The sequence below is a fragment of the Pholcus phalangioides genome, unplaced genomic scaffold (genome assembly GCF_987345545.1).
Source record: "Pholcus phalangioides strain wild (caught in Gottingen) unplaced genomic scaffold, Ppha-v1.0 ptg000027l_1, whole genome shotgun sequence".
NCBI lineage: Eukaryota > Metazoa > Arthropoda > Arachnida > Araneae > Pholcidae > Pholcus > Pholcus phalangioides.
In genome coordinates this window covers 4194823-4212896 of record NW_028301617.1, presented here as the reverse complement: position 1 = coordinate 4212896, position 18074 = coordinate 4194823, and the positions used below count along the sequence as shown (strand labels likewise).

Genomic DNA, 18074 nt, shown 5'->3' with positions numbered 1-18074 from the left:
TGAAATCGAGTAAATTTCATATTTATGATCTTTCAGTGCATTTTCATTAAAAAAAGAAATTTTGATGGGCAATCATGACAGCTGCGATTTCCAAGTCAAGTCAAGCGTCGGAAATTTGGCGGGCAAAGTTCGTAAATAAATAGCAGTGTCAAAAGCAGGACGGGAGTTTCATATCGCTGGTGAAAGCTTCGGCCGGAACGGGAGTTTCATACATCGCAGTGACAATGGCCGCAGCGTCTGAGAAACCGTTGACGGAGCTTGAGCTAGTCCATTGCTTGGGAAAGCTGGCTGGTTTCACTGTCACGATAGAGAATCTTCACTCTCCTACGGCAAGTATTCACTCGATTCTATGCAAATTTGAAATATTCTAGAATAGAGTGTTTCTTAAAATATTCGGTAAATGTAATTATGCATAATATTTTAAAATATGTAATTTAGGATAAATGGAGTGATAATAAAAAATTGATGAACAGGGTGGGCTGGTGGTAGATAGCTACGGATACAATATAGCAGCGGTTCTCAACCGGTGCTCCGCGGCCACTTGAGAATAATAAAATAAATCAATAAATTTGATAAACAAACAAAAAAAAGAGAGGCCTAAAGGGTACCACCATATAAATAATATACTAAAAAAGGGCTCCGCCGAAGAAATTATTCACTGAAAAGGGCTCAGCGAGTCAGAAAAGGTTGAGAATTGCTGCAATATGGGATTGCTCATAAGGGAGTGGTTAGACACGGTCGCAATAAGGATAGTGTAATGGGTCATGCCCCGGGCGACGTGCAAACAATGCTTAAGCTAGGTTTTCCAAGGAGCAGGTTTTTTTTTTTTACATTGCTTGAACCGAATAGGACTCTTTCATGTTGGTGGAAACATGTAACTTTATTACTCTATGTGTTTGTGTTTTCCGTAGTGCGTCAGCTGTTTTGTCGTGCACATGATTGAACAAAAACCTCTCAGTAGCACACTAAACCGTTAGTGTATCGGACTAGTACGACATCAGCAATGTTGTACCGGTCCAATATACTAACGATTTAGTGTGCTACTGAGGGAATGAGAAGATAGCGCACTGTGCATCTGACTCTTCCGGAAGCAGTCGCCCAATTGTGCTGCTGTGAGGCGTATTTCTAGGAAAGCAGACCTGCTGTTTTTTTTCTATTGGTGAGTGGACAACGTGTCGTGCTGGCGATTCACATCGGTGGCTACACAAAAAAAAACCCTGCTCCTAGGAAAACCCTCGCTTTCATTCCTAGTTTTACCAGAGGAATTACCACTCAGTGATTGGTTGCTATAAATAAAGAATATAGTAAAATGTCAAGAGAAGCGCCGCTTCTGGGACAAAACTGCATTCCGCCAAATAACTCGCTAACATCGATACTGTGAAACTGAAAAATCTTGCATTTAAATGAAACAATTTTTTTTTAACAATGCGATAATAAATTCTCCACTTTGTAATAAATTTTTATACATTAGCAAAATTGCTGATTATCTCAATGCAGATTAAATATCTCTGCTTGTTTTCTGCGTTTTGTTTTGTAAAGATGGAATATAGTTTTAAAAAAAGTTTATAAAGAATAGCTATCAATGATTTCTAAACAAAACAATTTAAATTCCAGTGGAAAAATCATGAGTTTTCTCCATGGAAGTTTATTGCCATGGTTTCTATTTCCTTGAAATTCTGTTACTGTTAAATATATTTACATACACGGAATACATAATGAACAAGTTTTCTTCAAAGTGGGCGAAAATTTGTGCTTGTGAATTTTATGCAGCCACGCATTATTCTGAGTAAATTACAGTTTCTCTATTGAAATTAAAATTTATACAGCTATCAGCGCTGACAACGTGAATAGCAGCAGGAAAAAATGAAAAACAGTTGGAGAGAAAAAAAATTATAGGTAAATCCATTTCTCAAAGAAAGTAATTTTTTTTTGCATCAAAATACTCTGAAAGATTGTCTGATAAACTCTTAAAAAAAAGAAAAAAGAATCATTCACACTTTCTGTCTGTTTTGAAAGTACTTCTCTGTTTAAAAAAAAATATATTACAATGAAGAAAAATAAATCAAAGATCGTCAAAAAACAAAAATAGAAGGGTTGAAAAAAAAACGTAAGTGAATTAAACAGGATTCGAACCTGCGACCTTCATCGTAAGTGCCTATACTCTACCTACTACACCACAGCAGATTTCAGCTGTAATTAAATAGTATTTTTAAAAAAAATACTATTCCTTTGGTGGTTGAATAGTATTTTTTTTAAAAATACTATTCAACCACCAAAGGAAATTTCGCCAAGTACTTTCCTTATACAATGTATTAGTATATTTTGTGACCAATCATGAGTCACTATAACTATGTTTAGGCATATAAACTTTGTTTAAACAAATTTAGTAAAATCCTTATAAATTAAAATCCGCACCTTTCCTGATCCAGCGCCGGATCAGGAAGGGTACTGATTTTACCTTAGTCTATTAAAAATTACGGGAGAAAGTGCCTAAATGAACACTCACCCTGGTTAATCTATATATATATAAAATTGATTTTCTGTCTGTCTGTGTGTGTGTTCTCTATACAAACCTACAATTTTAGATCGATCGTCGCCAAATTTTGCATATATACCAAATGGGACCCGACTTGAACGATAGGCTACTTTAAAATTTCGTCAAAGCAGGGGCAAATGCCCCAAATGGGTAAAAACTGTTGGGCAACAATGGTTTTTGAGTCTCAACAATTACTTTCCGAACGTTTACTTTGGTTACCGTGGTTCCCTAGCAATGAGTTTCAGACGTGTTTTATGCCTTTACAATGGTTTGTCACTTCTCTAATTCTGTTAGCATATGTATATGTATAATAGTTTATGCCTTTATAATGGTTGGCCACATTTTCAATACTCCCAGTAATGAGGCGTTTTGAATAGATGTCATAATCATCATCAGCATCGCTTTGAGGGCCAGGAAAAGGGTGAAAATCCTCATAGAAATCAGTGTTAAAATTGCCGATTTCACTGTAGAAATGCGAAAATTTGGTGGTGTTTTCTGTCATATCCATAATTTTAAAAATTGTATTGAATTCTCGATTTTTGAAATATATTGAGTTCGCTTAGAGATATACGAAGCCCAGGAGATTAACCCTCTGACTGCTCAATTTGTGGACCGAAATTGCTTCAAAAATTGCGTAATTTTTTTCACTCAAAAAGTGAAGTTTGAGTGGTAATACCACGTGCCTTCAAATGCCGCAATTTATTGGACAACTAACGACATCTGTTGGCCAAAACGTAAATGAAACGTCTAATACTGTATATAATTTTTTTCAGTGGTTAAACGGGGAAAAAACGGGATGCGCTTCTCAATAAAGGAAGGAAAAACACATGCCCGCGGAAATCGCGGGATGAGCAGATTTTGCTACATTTGTTTGCCAGTGGAAATCGCGGGATGAGCAGCCAGAAGGTTAAATATGAAACAATTATCCGGACCTACTTTTGAGTTGGATATCTATGCAAAATAACATTAATTTCAAGTTTTTATTTATATCTTCTCAAGCATGAAAATTAATTTCTCCATATTGTATTTTGATATTCGACTGCATGAATTGATATAGTTTAGGTTGTTTTAGAATCAATTATGGGTCCGTAAAGTACATCGAAGAAATTCCACAGCTTTAATTAAGCATTATTGGAAGCAGAAACAGGCAGATGGGTAACTTGAAGTTCGGGAAGGAGATCGAAATACCTACCGCCCCTTAAAAAAGAAAAAATATATATATTTGTTTCTATGTTTCCTTAAATCTAGATGATTTGTTTATTTCATGAAGTCACGCAAGAAGTCGCCATATTGGTTAACTTGGACACAGTTTGCATATCTCTCAAAGAAAGAGGGAGATATCACGTGATCCAAAAAGCCTCACTGAACAAAAACCTGGGCAGCGCCGGGTATTATAGCTAGTTTTCTATAAGTGTCAACCTGAAAACTTGCTTTGTTTTGCTGAAATCAACAACTGTGAAAGCTGAATTGGTATTTGCTTGTTTTGGCAACCCTTTATATAAATACATTGGCCACAACAGGCAAATGCCAAACAAAGTGGCTGAAAAAAGATGCGCATAAAAAATTGCATTGATTAACTGAATATTTCATTAATTCCAAAACTTAGAAAAGTAAATTTCTTGGATCTTAATGTAACAGCATGTCAATGTTTATGAGAGGTATGGTTTAATATTGGATTTATGTTTATGTATCAATTTATTTCTCATAGTTTTGCTCTGTTCTCGGCTTTTCAATTACTATTATTATTTTTTGTCATTGTTTAGCCCCAGTTCATGGAGAGTATCTTCGAATGTGTGATGAAAGACATGATGTTGAATGTGGATGCTGCTCGACAGGTAAATTTCTATTTTATATTATTAAATTTTGCATTTTAAGTAGAAAAAAAAATAATGGTAAATGAACCAATGGCGAAAAGAATCATGGTTACATTTTACTGAAAGAACCTGTGAATTAATTTAAATGATACGTGTATCAATGGTTTGGTAATTCCTGCTATGCCAGAAGTTTATACATTATGTTTTCTCGTTTCCTAAATTCTTCTATGTACCCTTATTCAAATGGTTTAATTTGAAATCAAAATGTTCATTTATGAAGCTAAATTCCATCATGAATTGCATTCCAGGAACCATGGAAAGCTAATCTAGTGATTGAGCACAAGGAGAGTTTTGAGGATGTTCTGCCATTAATGACATTTTTCTCTCTGGCGTAAGTTTGATGAATTTGATCTATGGTTTCAAGAAACCATATATACTATGGTTCAAAGTAATGTTTCATTTTTTACACAGTTGAGTCACATTAGTGTGACCATCTCTAATTTTCGACATTGACACAGTGTACCAGCTCTCAACACATATCTAACGAAATAAGGCTTGTGTCGCAAGCTGGCTTTTTTTTTCATGGGAATGATGCGATTTGAGATATAAATATCATAAATGTGAATCAGCCATTACTGCCATAGTTTGAATAAGTAATTTATCAAATTTTCAAAAATAGATTGCTGGGTTTCCGGCTAAAGATTGCAGCATCTCTGAAACAGTAGTTTGTGAGAGCTCTATGTGTCATTAACATGAACTGCAATTAGAGCAATGATCCCATCAGCCAGGTTCATTATTGGAGTCTTTTACACCCCTTGTGCGTTCAATAAATAGTTCATATCCCACTTTGCCCAACCCAACTGCATAAAACATATTGCACATGCCTGATAAGGCTATGATGACATCATTATCAACTATTGCTGCTATAACTGCATGTGCACTTTATAAACAATTCATTTGAAGTACTCCTAAAATGGGACCATTGTAAACAACTGAAGAAGACATGATAGAGCATCAAATACCATTGACTTGGTTGATGAATGCTGGCTGTGAAGGTGTGAAAGGAGTAAAAATCAATCCTAATCACAGAAATGTGATTCTACTGCATAATACAAATACAACGCCACAACAGGCAAAATGCCCAACGAGATGGCTGATAAAAAGATGCCCATAAAATACAATATGTAGTGGCATTTTCTACCATTGTCATGGCACGATGCATAATTCAATAATGTGATTTTGTGAGCTATTGCATTTTTGAATTGGGTCGTCAATATGAATTTGACAATTTTTCAAGCTGTAACTTTCCGAAGCGTATTACAATGACATTTCACAATTTGACACTAATCCTTTGCCAAACTAGTGTAGAAATGTGAAACTGTCAAATTATGGCACAATATTTTTCATTTATGTCCATCTAAAAAGAAAGCCCCAGGATTTTGAGAGTTTAAACGTGCAACGTGGAATTGCAAGGCACCACTGTATTTTATTTTTCCAACATTACATATATAAATATTTTAGATGTTTTAGCTCATTCATTTCTTTTCTTGCACTCATAGAAAACAAATAATGGAAATTGCTGGCGTTACCGACTTTGGCATCAAGGACCTCACTGAGCCAAGTAATGTAAATTTTAATCTCTATGTATAACAAAATTAATATTTTGGGAGTGTGCGGTTTCTTTTAGCAGTGTGGATCTACATTTTTCAATGAATGTCCACACTATTTGTAATATAACCCAGAACCTCTTGTTATTAGACCAAAAATTCTGTCCACTAATGGAGAGAGTCCATTAATGGAAAGTGAAGCTTTATTCTATAGGCTTAGCAGACAACTTCTGTTACCACTTTTTTTTAAATGCTAACCAACTGAACAGACTAAATGAACGCACACCTCCCTCATGTAATTTTGAATAAATGGTTAAAAGAAAAATTTAGTGCCCCCTGTAGTCTAGCGTCTAGTACACTAGATCCACCTGCATCATCCTTCTTGGCTTGGGGAAAGGGGGTTCCGTCAGAACCCTAAGACAGGTGGCTCAATGTCTGAATGTTAGAGGTTTCTCTATCCTGAACTGAATTTTAATTAAGGTATTACTTGGTTAATAAGTTGAAGTCACAAAATGTAATCAAAATATTTTTATTCCCCCTTTTGTGGCTTCTAAAACCCTTCCAACCTGTCTAAGTCTGGTCCTGGTAAGGACAGATTTTTAGCAGTGGTGGTACCTTACATTGGATGGGGACAACGAGAAAACTTTTTACAATGATAAGTTAAAGATTCACAATTCACTCCAGTTTGTCAAATCAGTGCAACCATTATTTTACAGGTTTGAACTACTGATATGACAATCTCATCCAATTCGGAGTACATTCTGATCTTTTAGATTTTATTTATATGGTGTCATCTCAATAAACTATTTTATCAAAATGCACAAAAAATAGACTTCATTGCTAATTTTAATGTTGGATTCACCTTCGTTGATGATATTCAACAATATAATTGAGTCATGTTATAATAGTACAATAGACCTCTGGTCGCAGTGCTAGGTACTGTGGGACCACCCACCCATAAGTCTAAAGTCCAAGTGAGTCATTCTTTGGTGGGCACAAGCATGCTTCAGTATGTTAATTGGACATTTTCGAGCATATATAAACATGATACCACATGCACTCAACAAAATTTTGTAACTTTTTTTCAAGTACGAGAAATTGGATACATTGAAATGAAATCCAATACATTGGATATGACATCATAAATATTTTCCCCTGCAGAATCCTCAAGTCATAGAAGTAATAGGGTTCTTTGGATACCTTTTATGCAACCTGAGTGGGGTAGCTATTGTTTTATTTTTGCTCTGCAAAGCGTATGTGGTCTGTTGTGTGTGGGAACATTCTGTACAAACAAATTGAGGCAATGGTTCAAGTATCATTGACTCAAATTAAAGATAATTCTTTTGATTTGTTGATAGATTATCAAGCTTTCTATGTTCACAGCACCCACAGAAATTCTCATATATACAGTAGACTCTCAATAATAAGGCCATGCACTAGTCCCATGGCCCCATCTAATGATTCCAGCATTTTTAGATGTGTTTTCTTTGAGCATAGAAGAGGAAAACTTGCCACTCCATGTCTGGAGGCAGAAGTTTACATTATTTAAGTAGGCTTTTTCAATAAACTTCCAGTAATCCGGTGATTTCTGTAATCTGGCATACATTGGTCTGATGTGTGCTGGATTAGCAAGAGTGGCAAATGGCAGCACTATAACAAGCGTTACACAGAAACAAACCTCACGTTAGGTTCACAACACATACACACATAGCCCAGGTCTTCAACTGCTTGCTAAAATCTCTTCATTGAGACACAGCGGCGAGCCATGATCTGATTAGGAGGAGGATTAGCAAGAGTCTACTGTATATGGAAAATACTTCACTGTGTTTGTTTGATTTTGAGGCATAATTCTTTCTTTAAAATATTTGGTGGCATCCCTGAATGTATCACACTGTTTGAGACTCGCTCAATAAAATAATGGTGTATCAGAAACAATTGCTGCACCATTATTCTTTTGAAGTTTTATTGCATCTTTGCAATTTATTTATTGCATTGTGTATTAATTAGCTACATAATGTATTTCAATACAGAAAGAAAACGGACAAAAAAGATACTGTATTATCTGATGGTTCTGTGGAAACACGTTCTTCTGAAAATAGGGCGATACAGAGATGTCGAAGCAAAATGTGTATGTTGGTTGTTTCATTAATGTTTGTTATGTGTTTATAAGCTGTCATTCACCAAGCTGTAAGTTTTACTGCTATTATTTTTAACCATATATAAGCAATCGGTAATTGGATTCATTGCAATTTGTTTTCCCAAATGAAAATTTTTTGAATGTTTCCATTTATCCATAGTATGTGTGTGTGTGACTTCAAGGCGCGAATGCGAGCCGATCTCCCCGTTAAAAAGTCTCGCCACAGAGAGCAACAGGCCTACAACGTTACAAATATTCAATCATTACACTTCACTCACAATTTGAAGTATAGAGGGCAGCGCTGAAATATCAGACACAACACTAGCTACACACTCAGACTGTTAGGTGCACTCACTTTGTTCCAGACTCTGCCACGAAGCTGGGCTGGAAGAGATCTCGGCAACTGGATAAGTCCGGTGGCAGAGACCCTGGCGTTCATTCATTCAGTATGTGTGTGTGATTCAGTAGAACCCCCATTGTGTGTGTGTGTGTGAACTGCACCTCTGTATACCGCAGATTGGGCATATTGTTGAAGTGAAACTTCTTTAGGGACAATGCAACTTTTTAGATCCATGTCAGAAGAAGTGAAGCAACGAAAGTGACTTAACTTTTCCTTTCCCTTAAAATGGTTTCCTGAACCATTTTGCGGTTTGTATCAGACAAAGACAATTTATTACCCCCCTTCCCTGTGATGCCACTGGAATAGTAGAACGTCCCCTTTAGAGATGGGCGATGCATACAGTTTGGAAGAAAAAAGAATTTGGTTAGGATGGAGTGGGAATGCTATGCTTTGATAACTTGCGACTATTTGTGTAAAGATAGATGGGAGACAAAGTGAATCTAGTCATGTCAAATCAGACTTAAACAGTGTAGAAGTTTCTATTGCAACAGATTCTCATGCAGATTTTTGGGTTCCATCCTGGGCATTCATTATTGTTTTGATATTTTTATTTGAAGAAAGTTTTAAGATCCGTTAACACGCACATCAGTAGTCATCTTCATTCAGAGTACTACATCTCGTCTCAGTTCAAAAAATATTCTTTGTGCCTATGCACTCAGACCCATCAGGTGCAGTTCAGAATCTGATTCTAATGTGTTTTTAAGAGATGAGGACAGATCTCTTGAAATGGGGCCTGGCCATGCCCTTTGTGTGAATAGATCTCTAAGAAATATCATTTTCAGTTTTCTAATGCTTCAGAATAACTTTTTCATAATTTATTTCTACGGCTTACAAGTTCCGCTGTGTTACATTAAAGTTAAGGGGTAGCATTCCAGGTTTCAAAGCCCTGTTTACATGGGGGGGGGGGTATCCTGGTATTCTTCACCTAGCAACCGGAGAAAAAGTGCAAAAGATTATGGGAAAGGGGTGTGAAACCTAAAGTCCCACCAAAAGAGGTGGTGTAAATCTCTTACGCCTTTTTTTTTCCCTGCGAGGGAAAAAAGTTACCAAGCAGGTTAATATTCACCCCTCATTCTTCTGCAATCTGGCTCATGTAAACGAGGCTTGAGTGTGTTGTATCTGTCGTACTCCAGATCTTTTCAATTTGTTTTGTCTAGATCTGAATTTCCAATCTTTTTTCTATGTATTACCGATTTGCAAATCTTTTTTTTTTTAGTATAATTTAGAAACTCTGGATACATCACCAAAAAGATGAATTTACTATCAATTGAATTGGGCTGAAATTCTCTCCCTCTATAATTTGCAGGTTTGAAATACACATGCAATCATGCACCCTATAATAAAATTTTACTCTATCAATCATATATTGCTGTTCCATCCCTAGAGGCATACAGTGGAAAAAAACTGTATATTTGAATCATGTAAAGTAAAATTTCTTTGTTGAAGATATTTTTAAAATCTCATCATTTTGTATGTTTGAGTTTGTATATTGGATATAAAATCATGATAGTCGCTGATAGATTTTCATTCTTTACTTAAAGCAAGAACAGAATAAGTACAAAAGTAAGCTGAAAGAGGACTTGATCGGCTTACAGGAGAAATACCAAGAGATTATAGGAAACAGAGTGGATGTCGATAAGCAAGAGCAGGTAAATGAATATGTATTACTACAAAGTAAACTACATGTAAATCTCAAAAACAGTCCTTGGAGTAATTTTATCAATTGGTTTTTTTTTGTGCCAGAAAGTGTTATGTGTGTGTCCCTTAACATATTCGTGACCTGAGAGCTATGATTATTTTGAATTCAGAGTGCTGCCATTTCTCTTACATATTGAAAGCGAAAAATGGTAGATGCCTGAATGGACTCTGCAAGAATTTTAAAATACCTCCTGTATTTCAACCATAATTGTCAAGAATGTTTGTTTTGGGGGGGGGGGGGGAGAGATATCCCAAAGAATTTTCCCAAGAAAAAGTCCATCTGATTTCAGATCTTTGTGATAGATGCAGATCTAATAGTGAGAAAGGGATTCAGTGAAAGGAACAGAAATTCGAGAAAAAGAACATAAAGTAATACAGTCGACGCTCAATTTAACAACCCCTTTCGTCTCATTGAAAGCGACGTTATATTGGGAGGGTTGTTATATCAAAAGAAAAACTTATATGATAGTCGTTATATGAAAACGTTTGGGACTTATTCTACTGGTCGTTGTAATGAAATGGTCTCTATAATGTGGGATCGTTATAATGAGGATCAGCTGTACTTGGAAGGACCCCAAAATTTTTTTATATCATTTTTTTTTATTAAATTTTTTTATATTCATACACAAATTCCTAATTTATTTAATTGGTTGATGTGCTCTTTTTTTTTTGCTAAAACAGTTTGCGAAAGAGAAAGCTGCAAAGGAAGAGAAACTCAACCGCTATTGCAAAGAAAGGGTATGTTTGTGTTCTGATATTTTCTTTCATATTGATTTGTTTTCTAAACAGCAATTTTAAAAATCATTCCTGTATTAATTCGTTTGAGTCATTCATATTGACATTCTAGTTTCTTATGTGTTTTAAAATGCCTGCCATTTCTAGTCAATTCTGATAACATGGTAGATTGTTACTCTTTCTGTGCTCGTGACATTTTGAGTGTGTGTCATAACATTTTTTTTTCACATTTGCTTATAATTCTCTTAATTTTTTCAGGAATCTCTGCAGAGTATGCACCAGAACGTAAAGACAGAAATTGCACATGAGCAAAGAGAAATAGTGAGTACAGCCATTCGTCTTGTGACATTTATATTAAATATACAGGGTGGTTATAAAACAACCTTGCCAATATTTTGAATTCAGCCCTTAGTGGTCACAAAAATCTATGAATGCAAATGAAATTTGAGTTATTAGTGTTTCACAGCATGCACTCAAGCATGAAGAGAAAAACAAAACCATAGCTTTTCTGGGGTTATGATTTCAACAACAAAATTAAAAAAATTCAAATGGCAACACTTGTCTTTATGCATTGCTAAGGGATCATGCTGTGAAAAACCATGAATGGCATTAGAATAGTACCTGTAACACTATAAATAGCGGCACAGGATGCAGACAAAGATCTCATCAAGGAGTTGGTGTGCTAACCCCTTATGAGGGACTTCCTGCAGTGGTCTGTGTATAGCATCACCATTTATCATGCTACACATACTGACCGTTCTAATGTCAGTTATGGTTTTTTACTGTGCCACAATCACCTTGCAATGCATTTTTGAATTTCTTGAAATTTTGTTGCTGTAACTGCAATAGTGAGAGCTATGTTTTTGTTTTTCTCGAGTGCATACTGCGAAGCACCTATATCTCAAATTTCAGCCGTTAGAGGGTAGAGGCTTGTGTATTGGCAATGGTTTTTCTGACCAACCAGTATTTATGGTATCTACCAATAAATAAGGCATTTATATTCTGTTTCAAGTTGTTGGTGATTAAAATATTGAAATATTGGTTTTCATGGGTGATGTTCAATTATATATATTCAATTTCTGGGCTCGTAGGCCATGTTCCAGGATATTTGTCCTGATGTTTCATCCAGATTTGTGGTGAAAATCTTCAGAGATTCAATAATGTGACTATTTCTACTACACGGCACATGAATCTGATACATTCCTATGTGGGCCTTCTAATGAATTGGTGCATGTAGTAATGTGCTTTGTTTATGTACCTAATGTGAGGTTTGTTTCTTAGATATGCTTGTTGTATCTCCAAGAAGTACTATGCTGATATGTTACTTAATATACATGTCTAAGGTTTGATCGGGTACAGAAGAGCTGTATTGACTGGTTTGGCAATTGCGGTCTGATGATGATTGGTTTTCTGGAGTCATTTCCACTCTTGATCTTGCTAAGGTTACATCTTAGATGGAGCAGAAAATCAAGATGTGACTTAGACAAGAGTCAGACTGGAAATGACCCCAATAAGCCATCACCACTAGACTTTGAAGGGAGCTAATCAGTGCCAGGCATATCTATCCTTTACAGCTCTTCGGCACCTGATGAAAGAAATGTTTCCCCTTCAAAAAAGTCTCTCAGCATATCCACAAACACTAGTTTTAGCTTCATGAAGACTTTTTTGCTTTGCTATAATCATTTGCATTCGTTCTTCCAGAATGATCTGGATCTGAAGATTGTTTCGGAACAAGAGAAGTTGGAGGAGCTCGAAAATCAGATCCTCCCATCCCCGACCAGGTTTGCAAATGAGATAGAAGAACTCAAACAGAAAGTTGCGGAAGAAGATCTGAAAATTTTGGATGCGAAGAAAAATGTCAAAGAGAAATACCAGGAGAAAGAAGCTGTTCGAACAAAGATGGATTCCATAGAAAGAACCATATCGGACGTGATGAAGCTCATTGAAACCCTACAGCTTTTCCGGTGTGTATGGTTGTAATTTGATCGTGAGGTCTTTACCATTAGTTCATACAGCTCCTAGAAATAATTGCCCAACCTTCAAATGATTTCATATTTATTTCTTCTTCCTGATTCCTATAAATTGTTTTTATATACATTGTATAACACACACAATACCATAAATTTGAAAAAGAAATAATATGGTTATAACCAGATTATTTCTTTTTTAAATTTATGGCATTGTGTGTTTGAAATGCTCAAACCAGAATATCCTTATGTGCACCTGAACCCGAAAGACTGCACACACACACACCCCTTCCCCCTCCACAAGTATAGATGTGACCAGAAAGACATATGTAAATACATAACTAGAGAAGCGTGCAAACATTTTGAATGTTACATGTACTAAATTTATACATCTGGATTTAGAATGTAGTGAGCCCACACTTTTTAAGGCTACAGCCTTCAACCTGTTGACGTTACTTAGATGTGAAATTTGAATTTAGGCCTGTCTAAACTGTGCGTTCACATAATAGTCTGAGAATAATTTTTGAGAAGTTAAATATATAATTGGTGAATTCATTATTCTTATTGTGTTTCAACCAAATTTATTTTCTCATAGTGAACAAATCACATCTGTTGGCGAGTTGAACAAGTTGAGTTCTGAAAAAATGTCTGATCTGAAAGCAAAGTCCGCAAGTTTAGAAAAGATGAAGGAAAAGATATACTCTTCTGAGCAGAAAATGGCAAAAATCCAACTACAGCACAAGGCACAACTTGAGCATGTCAAGAAGATGCAGTCAATGAATGAAGAGTGAGTTATGACAAACACAAAAATGTTTTCCTTTGGGATTATTTGAGAGAAATGAATGTCATGATCCAATCAATGTCTCCCTCTAAGTCAGTGGTTCTCAAAGTGTGCTGTGCTTCTCAGTCCTAGGAGCATTGCCAGTCTTTGTCGGGGAATTGCAGCAACCTAGTGATATTGATGTGTGCTTATTCAATCCTTGAATTTTTTGTTCTTGGTTCCTTGGGGAGCCAAGGATACATGTTGATGGGGGGGGGGGCATAGTTTGAAAACCATTGAGTTTTACCCCGCAGAAAATGTTTCACCACATTGGAAAATCCCCATATAGGCTACACCATACATGTTCAACACATGGCCTGCAGGCCAAATGTGGTCCGTGACCTCAAACCTAATTTTCTGAAAATAAAATATGCAGCACATAAACAGATCACTTAATTATTATGAAGTGTGCAGTTCCATATCGTTTGAGTGGCTCATGGCAAATTCTCAAATCACTTAGGTGACCTGCAGTGCAGTTCCACATCATGTAGACCAGTTTTTCATGAAGAGCTTTCATACACCAGCTACATATGAGTATAAAAACACAAGTTGACTTGTGAACAAATGTGCTAAGGGGCTCGCAGCACATTCTCAGATGACCACATCACTTAAGTGATCTTAAGTTATATGTAAATATGTTGCAGATCACTTAAGTTATCTGCAACATATTTACATATCACTTGAGCAATGTGTGGCACAGCCCAAGAGCTCTCAAGCGGACTGGGACACATTTTCGGATCACTTGAGTGATTGTGATACTCAGATTGCTCAAGTAACTTGTGGCACATTTCCAGATCACAAGAGTCGTTTCTGATTCCAAAGCACTCAATTAACACTTTGAGTGCAGTTGTTGACATGGTTTATTATTTTAAAACAGTCCCTACTCTTCCAGCATAGCTGAAGCAAGTTGTTATCATTCTTACGCATAGGAGAAAAGTTTAAAAAAGTGTTTACGCCACCGCCCTGGAATTCCATTTCCCCACCATTTTAATAACTTTTACATGTTTCCTAAAAAATAAAAATAGTTGTGACACAGTGTAGACAGCCGGCATCACAAAAAGATCGCCTTCTATGTGGCAGCTGTCAACAAAGTGTTGAGAGCTTCTATTTTCCCAAAATGGACGTAAAAATGAGTAAAATACACCATAATACAATCAAATTAGTGTATTTTTTTTTTTTCAAGTAAGCTAATTCAGCACAGGGCATCGATACAGGTCGAAAGGACTCGCAGTCAACGTATTGAGCGGTCTGCGACCCACATTCTCCTAAAGGTTGAGCACCCTTGGGTTACACCATTGTTGTATCCTGATGGAGTGTGTAAGCCAGTGAGAAATAGCTGAAGTGAATGACTGAGTTAGTAAGCGATTAAGTTTGAGAGTGACATATTTGCTTTCTTTTTTTACATACAAATATATGTATATTATGTTTTCGCACACTCCCTCATAAACCTCACTTACTCCCTTGATCAATTACTCACTGACTCAGTCACATCAGAGGTGGCAAGTATTGTAGAGAAGGTCACAACAACTTAGATGACAAAGTAATTTATATAACATTCACGTGCATGTTTCTTTCAGATACATGTGTGGCCAATAGTGTTAATTGAATGAGTAGGAAAATATAAAGTGTAATCACCACCCACTAATTTTGTTCAAAATAAACTGATCTTATTTGACACAATTCATTTTAAATTTACAGGAGTATAAACAAAGCCAAATCTGCTTACAAATCGCTCAAAACAGAAGAAGAAGCACTCAGAGGTAAAGTGGATTGTATCTCAGCAGAGATAGAAGAGCGACAGAGAGAGAAAGCAAAGATTCTAGACAAGGCTATTGAAGAAGTTGCTCCTCTGGAAAAAAGGGTAGGCGTTGTCATGCCATTAACAGTTCATGCTTCAATGATCCAAATATATGGTAGGCGAAAGTATATGAAATCATTAGGAATCCGTGGTTTCGATAAGATTGTATTGAGGCTGCAGGGAAAGGGGTATTTTCCTCAGAATTGAAAAAATATAGTTATCAGAATCATCAACAGGTGGTTTTGCAATCAATAACAAAAAGCATTGGGTGTCTGATTAAATCTTTATGTGTATGAATCAAAATGACGCAACCATTTTGTTGTTGTTCGGGAAAAAAGTTTGCTGTAAAAAGCTTTGTTGATGAAGCTGTTCAACAAAAATGACACATCAGCATCGATGGGTTCATAGAATTTGTGATTTTTGAAAAATTTGAAGCATTAGAAAAAAATGTTCAAAACAAGCAGATGACTTAAAACTCATGAAGCAATCTAAACAAGGTAAATAAATTGAAGGAATGTGGGGCAGTCCCATGCTGAATGTTGCATGAAGAACTAGGAGAAGCAATGTTTGCAAAACTTTTGAACTTACCAGCATCCATAATGCACAATTTTGATTTTTACCAATTGAAATATAGATTTTTTTTCAACTTTAAGGTCTATCTAATACAGTGGAACCTTCCATAACAGACACTCCCCATTAAGGGGTATCTCATATTAACAGACACAGGCTTCAATGAAATTTAATGTATTTTGGAGAAAAAGATAAGATTTTGCAAGATCACTATAAATTATGATCACAATATCACATTATGTAACTGCTTCAAATATCTATGCACAGTCAAACTCAGTTATAATGAGATAGAAGATTCAGAGAAATTTTCCAGGAGCACCAGACACCCCTGCCCTCTTCCTGTTGTCCTGTCTACAAATACCCAAGCATTTTATTTTCAAGCATTAGAGAACATTTGAAATACTGATGGCAGCACAAACTTCAACCACAACACTATATATATATATATATATATATATATATACATACATACATACATACACACACACACACACATAAGCAGTTAGGTATATATTAGGTATAGACATACACTTTCGGATAAACTCACCTGGGGGGAAAGTAAAATGGTAAAAAATTGCCCAATGATTGTAGACCAGATTTGTGCTCTACTTGAATGGAGGACCGGTGGTACCAGCCAGGGTTTAAGTTGGATAAAAAATTTCTTTTGCAAAAAAGCGAAAAAAGCTTCAGCAAAATGCTGCAATGATAATGTAATGATTGATGGTTGGATGTCTACTCGTTCTGTACCTTCTGTATGCATCTTTGCGAAAGTGGCTACCACTTTCGCATTTTGCAAAAAATACAACTAGCTTAAATCCTGGTACCAGCACAAAACCAATTTTTAATGTGCAGCAACATTGTAATGTGGCTTGAGAAACAAACAAGATTGCAGGAACTAGATGTTTGCTTTATGACAAGCCTTTTTCAGTCTTGTCTTTAAGTGATATTAATGGGGAAAAAATTGCTCCATCTGGTATTTTTTCCCAAATTAAAAAAAGAAAAACTTTGCCAAGTACTTTCTTCAAATATTTCTTAGAAGAAACTAAACATTGGTTAGAGAATTTCGATTGAGTCATAAAAATCGGAGCCCTATTCATTAACTCTATGGGAATCACTCGGGAACGGCCAATTATTGACTTTAAAGCTGAGGTCATTGTAACTGAGTTTGACTGTTCTATGTGTTTCCACGAACTTTAGTAGAAATTTTATTATTGTCATTCAATTTTTCTTTCTCTGCAGATGTTGGAGTATATAGCGGGTTGCAATCGAGACATCGATAGTGCATTTGACCAATTGCAACAAATCATTAAGTTTTATCACAGTACAAAGTGAGACAAACACTTTTTCTGGTAACTGACTGTCCCGTTTGTCTTCGTGTTTTGAACTTGTGGTGATGAAATTGTAAATTTGTAAGTTAGGCAAAGTTTGAAAGAAAGGAAAAATACATCTGTGAAACTCAAATAAATGCATTTTTTTGTCTCTATTGGCTTTTTACTATATAATAAACAGGTGTCACAAAATTAAACCCAGAAACTTTAAAGAGTGTTACAGAAAAGTAACATGAACCGTAATCATTCGGAAACCTATTTACGCTATCTCGGAAAGTGATAGGTGGACCTTTATTTGCATGCAATTCCACTGTATTTATCAAAAATTTTCATTTTTTTCTGTAGGAGACTAAGACAATAGCGTACAAAAATACTTGCTACCCATTATAGGATTGTTTGATCATGTAATTTTGTACCTTCTGATGGCGTTTCCTGTTATATGTACCTATGATTATTTTACATGAATCAATATTTTATATGCAAGCGCCGTGCATGTAGTTGGAAAAAGTACATGCCTGGTCAAAATTTTTACATGCCCTGGGAACGTTGGACAATAGATTTATTCAACCTCAAGCTGTTCAATCATCCAGTACCAATGGATTAACTCGCAGAGCGATGAATGTGCTGCCATGAGAAAGGTAAAACAACTGTCAGTCCATTCACT

At 35.9% G+C, this 18074-nt stretch overlaps 1 protein-coding gene across 1 annotated transcript; it reads left to right on the top strand.

Annotated features, from left to right (window-relative positions):
- Positions 1-97: 97 nt before the first annotated feature.
- Positions 98-17561, top strand: LOC149068104 (uncharacterized). The gene is made up of 12 exons (XM_089251773.1): positions 98-329; positions 4300-4371; positions 4659-4741; positions 5910-5971; positions 7988-8085; positions 10036-10143; positions 10874-10930; positions 11186-11248; positions 12629-12891; positions 13490-13681; positions 15413-15575; positions 17322-17561. Exons 1-12 carry the CDS (start codon positions 225-227, stop codon positions 17412-17414), a joined length of 1359 nt encoding a protein of 452 aa, XP_089107899.1. The 5' UTR covers positions 98-224; the 3' UTR covers positions 17415-17561.
- The last annotated feature ends 513 nt before the right edge of the window (positions 17562-18074 follow it).

Excerpts from the sequence above, each read along its gene's own strand:
- LOC149068104 (XM_089251773.1), top strand. The coding sequence starts at position 225 with ATGGCCGCAGCGTCTGAGAAACCGTTGACGGAGCTTGAGCTAGTCCAT. Across the intron at positions 5,972-7,987 it reads CAAGGACCTCACTGAGCCAA|AAAGAAAACGGACAAAAAAG; the intron begins GTAATGTAAATT and ends ATTTCAATACAG. Across the intron at positions 11,249-12,628 it reads CACATGAGCAAAGAGAAATA|AATGATCTGGATCTGAAGAT; the intron begins GTGAGTACAGCC and ends TCGTTCTTCCAG.